The following is a 9,165-nucleotide window of genomic DNA, read 5'->3' on the forward strand; positions in this document are numbered from 1 at the left end:
GGAGAGAAAAGCAGATGCCCTAGAGAGAATAGCGGCGGCATTTGAAAACAAATTTGGCATTTAATAAATTTGAACACAAAATGATAAAGTAGTCATGTTCTTTATTACAATGTAAGTGTGTGATTTAATGAATAGATGAATTGTTAAAATAAATTTGCAACTTGAATGCGCACATCCTGTGCTCTCCTTGGTGCGTTTGCGTTAAACACGGCATTGTCATTGATGTTCTGTACAACCCCACCCTCAAGTAAGGGGACTTTCTCTGAAACAGCTAAATTATGAAGCCGGATACAGCATTGAATAATTTGAGAACATCTACTTGGTGAAAAGGGGAGTACTCCTCCAGTTCGATGTAAACACCTGCAAAGATTTACTTGAATGTAAATACTGTGGAATCATTAGAATTCGTGGTGGCTCAATTTTCGTGATATTCGTTGGTAGCCCCCCCCCCACCCCAAACCACCTCGAATTTACATCTTCATAGGAAATTTAGAAAGAGATATCTTTGTTACTGAATCTGAAAACCGACCCATACACGAAATTACATCTCCACAAATAACCAAAAAACCCACAATCTAAGAAAATTGGCCCACAGAATTTTAAATGAATTCACAATAAAATTGTAACAAGGTTTATTTATGGTTGCAATAGATATACATTTTTTTCTCAAATAAAAAAAATGTAAGGTCGCATTTATCGTAATGAACGTTTGAAATAAAATATTTGCTTGCAAATATGACATATAAAGATATTTAACGAAAAATTGCGTTTAAATTACCTAAATCTGGATTTTAATACCCCAAACGATTTTTCTATGACAACACGAGTCTTTCCATGGGCATCGTTGTAATTCACTTCGTGTTGATTGGCTGGGGATAAGAATGGCGTTAAGAGCCATTCCTTGAGAGGGTAGCCAGAATCCCCATGTAACCACCCACCGCCTTCGAGATGTTCCATAACACCTGACAATCCCGAGTTGCTCAAAACGAAAGAGTCGTGAGTTGCCCCGGGAAAACAGGTATTAATTTGAAGAAATCTGAAATAATATCAACCAATTTTTCATCCTTTATGCATATGTAAGCAAACAATTAGCATTCTTATATTTGTTATATTTGTTTGGTTATATTTGGTGCAATAATTATATTAAAATTGACATTTACATTTTCAAAGGTTGTTATTTCATAAAACCCTTTTGATGATATATTAAATATTTTAATTTTTTCCTGTTAAAGTTTTTGCGTATACAAGGGTATTTCTATTACAAAAAAATGATGTGCTAGGATTTATGTTTTAATCAGTACCGTTTATACCTCATACTGCCTGCATATATACAAAAGCAGGCTCCTGTGGTCCACTCATGCCCGTAATTGGTATTAGAGTACCATCGATTGCACCAACGCAATTTGGAAATTTGGCAATGTCATAGAACTCAGATTTTACATGGCGTAATTCATTGGCAGTAACTGGAAACTTAATGTTGTCCACTGTTGTATTTATTGCACTGCACACTGTATAACAATATGATGAATCTGCGTTAAAATCCTTAATGATATATATAAAGAATATTTGAAAAGGAAATGTACAATTGATTAAATGTATTACAGGCATGTAGAAACATGAAGGATATTGTATACAAACATGTACAAATTATTATTGTAATTATTATTATCAGTATACCCCATAGTACTCGCAATTGTCACTTTTCTGAAACTGCTAAACCTTATTTCGTGAAACTTTGCAGTTATTGAGAACACATTGTGTAGGCGCATATTACAAAGAAATTCCGCTTCCTTTTTTTCTGGGAATTTCAGTACTTTTTATTATATTCATTTTATCTGTACAAAATAAAGACTCAATAATTGAACGAGTTTTAATACATGTAACGATTACTTTGGAATTATGCCTCATTTTGAATTACTTGTGTGTATTTAATGTGTAACATGCCATTTATTTTGCATGATATTGTCAAATATTAAGAGGGGAGGGGCGTGGGATGTGTTAATTTGTTCACTTTTTCTTTTATTATCATTTGTGAATGCAGGGGACAAAATGTTCAAACATTCAAGGGGTCAAATCTCCACATCAACAATGCTACGTGCCTGCAATAATAAAAAAAAATAGAGTTAACATCATTTTAAAGTTAAAATAATGAAGTATAACAACCTGTATGTACTACTTGGGATACGGATGATCTGGAAACGCCATGAAGGTCGCCTACTTCCGAAAAGAAGTCCGCCTTTGACAGATATCTTAAGGTGATAATTACTTGTAAGAATGTTTATCTTTATATATACATGTATAAATAAGTATGCAAATGTAGTTTAATTATATTAATAGGTACATTGTAAAAACCCATTATATTTGTCATATCATGTGATTCCATGCGGCAGTATTTGTTTATTTATGTGTGGATATTTAAGAAGCATACAATGCTACAGTAAACATTCACATAATTTATTTTATACATGTACCTGAATGTGGGTGGGAATGGCATGACTTTTGTATGTAGGTCGCCTCACAATAGGGTCAACATCATTTATCAGTTTTCGAATGACTCTTCCTGGGAACCTATACCTACTTACGAGATCTATATCATCAAGATACTCGAGAGGGTTGGTTCGGTCCCGAAAAACGCGTTCTCGCCGAGGTGTTTCCCTTCTTCTTCTGCGAAACAGCCAGAAAGTCGCCATTATCCAATGTTTACGTCTATAGTTACGCCTGCCTTAGACTAGCCGTAGAATTTTGTCTTAACTTAAGGCGGGCGCAAAGTTACGCCCTTTAGTGAAACGGACCTTAGTCCAAATGTTAGACGTAAGTCCGGACTTACGTCGGGCGTAGAGTTAAGACAGGCGTACACCTTTTAGTGAAAGGGGCCCCAGTGCTCTTTCTCTGTTTGATATTAAAGCTGTCAACACCTCTTGCTAGGTTTGCCTGTTTTGGGATAGGCGAATAAGGTCAAACAGTATTGCTAAGTTTAGATAGTGTTTATATAAAGCATTTCTAAGTGATTCTCTGTTTGACATTCAAAGGTCGTTAGTTTTTGATTGCATGGACTTCTTTTGTTTCTTGTTTTATTCTTGGTACAGTGTACACAAATCCAAAACGACAATGAAGGGGAGATATTGTATGCAAAAGAAATTGTTTTGTTCTCAAACTTCCTGTATTGTTATAATACAGACTCCACTCCACGACTCCACTCCATGACTCCACTCCACTCAGCTTTTTACCCCAAGCCGTACTTGAGAGTGCATCAGCGAGAAGCAGACGAAACAAGAGAAGGATACAGGTGCTTCTTTGGGGGAGAGTATCTTCTATTTCGCAGACACTTGACGTAACATATGTTTCTTAAAAAAAAATATAACCCCATACCTCTACTACAATTTTATTAGTACATGAGGTCAAATTTCATTTTTTACGAGGTCGAGTCTTATTATTTCTGCCCTTAGGATTTTGATAACTTTTCGTTAATTAATTTTTGCTGTTAACGTTATATTACTGTTAACGTTATATTCATTGTTTTAAGATTGAAAAATCGAATGTTTACAAATTTCTTAGGGGACCCTATCGAAATTTGTTGGAACAGCGCCAAATTATCACATATTTGTTCAATATTGTTTTGTATTTCTGCCCCATAGTTTTCTTTTTTAGTCAAGTAGATGAAAGTTATTGCAAAAAGTCACCAAATTATGAGGACTCATTACAAAGTTTAATTTTTCGATGCCCAATACATTTACCTCTAAAATTGCCATATCTCGGTATAAATACATACCAACGCAGATACGGCGCGGATGATTTTTTTTATTGTAACTAAAATAGTAATATTTAGATTGCTAGTATGCTGTCATCAGTATTTAGAATAATATCTGTGGACGTCTTGAATACTCCAGCGAGTTATGCGTCATTCTGCAACGTCATGCATTGCTTACAGCATGCATTAAGACCAGTGAAAGCCATTTCCAGCATTTCCCCTAATTTTTGTCGTACGTACAATCACATTTTGAGACCAGTATGCATTATACAGATAATGTTAATTTTATATTAAAATCACAGTATTTGCTAAAGGTGTACTGTCATCTGTCACACATATAACTGCATGGAATTAAAAACATTCATGCACACTCGAATATTAGACTCTCGGCCTCGTTAAATAAAAAAAGTTAGTACTAAACTATTTAAAGTCAAAATGCAAAAGCACGATCTCTACGTTATTTTCAGTCTGCATTAAACTTTCTTTTCTTCTCAAAACTACTATAGAAGGAATCGAGAAACAGACTTCGCAGAATCATTCACAGCAGTAATAGAATTGCATACATGAAATTGTTAGCCCCCCCCCCCCCCCCGGGTTCTTACGGCCATGAAGTTTATAAAGTTTACAAAATAGGTCATGCCTCATGGCAAGACATTTACAAATAAAAAGTATTGTGTATAGTTATAGTGTCTCTTCGACAGACCCTCTTGTCTGAGATTCGTCATTTACAACGACGAGTTCAAATATTAATTGGTCATTCTGTTTATAAATTCAAGTGCAAATCGAGATCGAGACCCACTAGAAGCATTCCAAGATATCGATCCCCCGACCCCCACCCCCAGACACGCACACTCACACACACACCGTTTTTCAAATATTTATTGTTTTTTCATAAACAGCAAATACCAGGGATTTTCGTTTTTTTTTTTTTATTTTCTAATTTTTCTTTTCATTATTTTCATATTCAGTCAGACATATTAAACTTGCGTTTTACTTTTTATCATGTTTTTCTTATGTTACATTAAACAATGTCGATCTAAGTTCCCCTTTTGTTTACAAATAATAGTTGCGAGCATTAAATAATCGGAGATAGCTGAGTAGGATTTGATTGTATGCATTAAATAATCGGATATAGGTAAGCAGGATTTGATTGCACAAGAAAATTTAAATAATAATACATAATATATAAATCGTAATATGTCACAGAAATAAATGGGGGTGTTCTACGATATCGAATCAATCCAACTTTGAAGAGGGACATACACATATTTGCTTGCTGTTCTAAATCGAAGATTGGCAAAATTATTAGAATTTTTTGTAGAATGAAAAAATTACCTTATACGTGAATTGAAATTAATGTTGGAGAAATGTTTCCAATATATATATCATCTTTTCTCGAGAAATCATGCAAGGGAGGGGGGGGGCGCTTTATTACATGTAATATGTCCTACGCGTTTCATGTTCTTACTAATGATGAATTTCAACAAACGTCTTAAAGATACTGCGTACATTAAATTATAACAAATACAATAGGTCCCTTAGAATTCGAGTTTTATTTAAAATAGTTATATTTCCTCTAAATAATGATCCTGGTACATCATATGTACATTTTTTTCCATGAAAACTTCAAATTTAACACAAAAATTTTATATAGAGTCAGCAAAACTTAATTTCCTTTTATTTTGATTTATCAGGAAATTGAAAAGCTGTTTTATTTTAAAGAAATATCAGGCGCGGATCCAGGAATTGAAGTTCCTGGATTTTAGAGATTTTCTAGGGTAAACATGAGGTCTACCAAGTACACATATTTACATTTTCTGGACGAAACTGTGGTACGTTAACTTTGACAATTTTAGTGGGGGGGGGGGGGGGGGGTGCGCACCCCTTAAATCCGCCACTGAATATAATATAAATTTGGAAGGATTACATTCAACAAGGGACAGAGAGCTTTGTCTAAACTGAAATTATGAGAAACAAACCTTTTCTGGAAGAAAAAAATCTTGGAAAAAATTATTCTTTTAATTAAAGGTGCATGGACACAGATTTGAAGTTAACATTTTCTGTATAATATTACGACTTATATATTTTAAAAGCATTTCACACAAAAATATATTTAAAATCTTATTTCATCTAAAAGTTATTAAAACTTCAAATTTTTAGACGGGTTTCGAACTCGAGCAATTAAAAAACCGGAGTATCAAATTGCTTTTATAAGACTAACGCGCTAACCACTACGCTACATGGCTCATGATGAATTGGGGGTATTTAAATCATGTTTGTGATATAACCCTTGACTTAATGGACTTGAAGTATTTCTCCAAAAGATGCGAATGTTTTGTCTTAAAAGTGAACTTTTAAGGTATAGTGGGTCTTTGCTCCATGTTTTTGTAAACCAAAAAATGTATATTTTATAGCAAACTTTTAGGATTATCTTTCTAAAAAATGGAAGACCCACTCATATTGAAAAATACTTTTGAAGTATGAGAAAATGATCTTCATTGGTTTTTTTTTTCGTGTATATATGTAAGCTTCTTCATAAGCGAATAATTTCAGTTTTTGTGAGGTTTTTGTAAATTGTTGTGATTTTACATAAGGTATACTTTAATTTCAGATGAAATTTCAAAGAAAATTCATATATAATTGAGATTTAATTTTTCACTTCATATTTGTCGCACTATAAGCATTTCGTCCGCCTTACCCCCCATCTACTTTCAGAGAAATTATGTGTTTAATCATAATTATTTTTTCAAAAAATAATTTTGTAGATGAGTAGATGACCAAACATTTCCAGAGTTCCAATTTTTAGAGAAGTTGAAGGGAATAGAGCATATGATTTTCCTTAAATTTCAAAAGGATGTTGTAATATTGATGTATCTTGAAAAAAATTAATATTTCACACGATATTTTTGTTGAAATCTTTGGTAGGATAACATATATGTGTAGCATATCATTATATGTGTAGCATATCATTTGTGATTAGACCTTCCTAGCTGATGTTTGGTACTCTCATCGGCATTCTTGTTTTAAGCATCCACCAATTGACATTTTACTACTTTTTCCTAGGGCTCCATGTTTCTCTTCCATCAAGTAGAAAATCATCCACATGCAGTTGATGTTGATGCATAAGTTTTAACTTCCAAGGCTCCTGATACATCCTGTGATGTTTTAGAGGTTTGCCTTTGTTCTGCTTCTGAATGAACTTATGAACTTGAGTACTACAAGCAGGGAATGCTCACTCCTCCATGGCACCTGATCCCACCTCTGATGTTTTAGAGGTCCGTGTTTGTTCCGCTCCTATTTTGTATTGTTATATGGACTTTGATATTGAACGCTGTGCGTTATCTTCACATCCTTCATCCATCAATAAACATTTTTCTACTTCATGTTTACTTCATGTTTTCTGCTTCATGTTTATCTCCCATCAAGCAGAAAATCATCCACACTGCATATAACTTTCTACTTGAAATTAAATTAATAATGGTTTTAATCTTTTTTAAAAAGGAATGTAGTAAATATCAATTTTGCAAAATTTCAGAATCAACGTAATTTTTTGGTCTTAGTAGTAAGTTCTTTTGTAAAACGGGCCCCTGATTTTTTTCTCTTTCAAAAAACAGAAAATCAAATCTTCCACTGTTGATGTTAATGCTGAAGTGTTCAAGGTTCTGTTCAAGTGTTGAATGTCAAATTTGATCAATATTTGTGTGTACTTGTATATATTACTATTTAAAATACTCTGGTCGGATGCTCACTCCTCTATGGCTCCTGATCCAACCTCTGATGTTTTCGAAGTTTGTGTTTGCTCTGCCCCTGAATATATCTATAAGCTTAAATACTGTTCATTATCTCCATATTTCTTGTAACGTTAATATCGGTTTTTCCTCTTCTTCTTTATCATCCGTCAATTAATATTTTCCTACTTTTTGCTAGGACTCCTTATTTCTCTTCCATCAAGCAGACAATCTTCCACAATTGATGCTAATGCATAGGTTTTCAAGGTTCTGTTGAAGTGTTGAATGTTAATTCAAATTTGATCAATATTTACCAGTACTTGTATGTATTACTTTAAACATTCTCCTCGGATGTCCACTTCTCCATGGCTCCTGATCCAATCTCTGATGTTTTAGAGGTTTGTGTTTGCTCTGCTCCTGAATGAACTTAATGAGCTTGATTATTGTTTATTATCTCCATATTTCATTTTACGTGAATATAGTTTTTCCTTCTTCTTGTTTAACATACATCCATTAACATATTCCTACGTGTTGCTAGGGCTCCATGTTTCTCTTCCATGTTAATTCAAATTTGGTCAATATTAACCTGACTTATATATATTACTATAAACATACTGGTCGGATGCCCACTTCCTCATTGTACCTGATACCACCAGGACCTCTGATGTTTACAGGTTTGTGTTTGCTCTGCTCCTAATTGAACTTATGAGCTTAAAGGCTGTTAACTATCACTATATTTCAATTACGGTTAATATATTTTGTTCCTCTTCTTGCTTAGTTACATCAATTACTGAATTAGCATATTTCTACTTTTGCCATCTGGAGCTTATCGTTTCTCTTCCATCAAACAGAAGATCATCCACAGTTGATGCTAATGCTTAAGTTTCAACTTTTTTTGAAGTGTTGGATGCAAATTCAAATTTGATCAATAATTATTGTACTTGTATATATTACTACATGTATTAGTACAGTGGTCAGATGCTCACTCCCTCATGGCTCCTGATCCTACCTCTGATGTTTTAGAGGTTAGTGTTTGCTTTACTCCTGATTGAACGTATGTGATTGAATACTGTTCATTATCTCCATATTTCATATAATGTTGACATTTTTTCCTCTTCTTGTTTAGCATTCATCAATTGACATTTTTCTACGTTTTTCCAGGGATCATGTTTTTTTTTCCATTAAGCAGAAAATCATCCACATTTGAGGTTTTTGCAAAATCAAGTTTCACCTTTTGTTGAAGGGTTGGATGTAAATTCAAATTTGATCAATATTTGTACTTGTATATATTACTATTAATACACTGGTCGGATGCTTTCTCCCCCGTGACTCCTCATCCTACTTCTGATGTTTTAGAGTTTTGTGTTTGCTCTGCTCCTGAACATATTTATAAGCTTGACTACTGTTTATTATCTCCATATTTCATGTTACCTTAATATCTTTATTTTCCCTCTTTTTGTTTAGCATCCAGTAATTAACATTTTCCAACTTTAAAAATAAAAACAAAAATTTTAAAATAGCCCCATAGTATATGCATATAATCACATGGAATAGGTATTAGGGAGCAAACTACTAGTATTACCCGAGGCGGCGAATTTGATATTTCCTGAGTACACATTCCATAAATGTTTTATTATATTGACACAATTATACGAGATTTAGAGATTTAGTGAAGTCAAATTCAATCAA

At 33.5% G+C, this 9,165-nt stretch overlaps 1 protein-coding gene across 1 annotated transcript; it reads right to left on the reverse strand.

The window, feature by feature from the left end:
• On the reverse strand, positions 1–1,315 carry LOC134252411 (putative nuclease HARBI1). The gene is made up of 3 exons (XM_062734882.1): positions 1,311–1,315; positions 779–1,036; positions 1–360 (listed from the first exon to the last, which is right to left on the reverse strand). The coding sequence occupies exons 1-3, from the start codon at positions 1,313–1,315 to the stop codon at positions 144–146; spliced, it is 480 nt and encodes a 159-aa protein (XP_062590866.1). The 3' UTR covers positions 1–143.
• Positions 1,316–9,165: the final 7,850 nt, after the last annotated feature.

The sequence above is a fragment of the Saccostrea cucullata genome, unplaced genomic scaffold, assembly GCF_032062105.1.
Source record: "Saccostrea cucullata isolate Sc308-1 unplaced genomic scaffold, CSIRO_AGI_Scuc_v1 ctg45, whole genome shotgun sequence".
In the NCBI taxonomy this organism is placed as follows: Eukaryota; Metazoa; Mollusca; class Bivalvia; order Ostreida; family Ostreidae; genus Saccostrea; species Saccostrea cuccullata.

What these genes read in the sequence shown, in the direction of transcription:
- LOC134252411 (XM_062734882.1), bottom strand. An exon ending in GTATTAAAATCCAGATTTAG is followed by an intron (nt 361 to 778) that starts GTAATTTAAACG and finishes AAATCTTTGCAG; the next exon opens with GTGTTTACATCGAACTGGAG.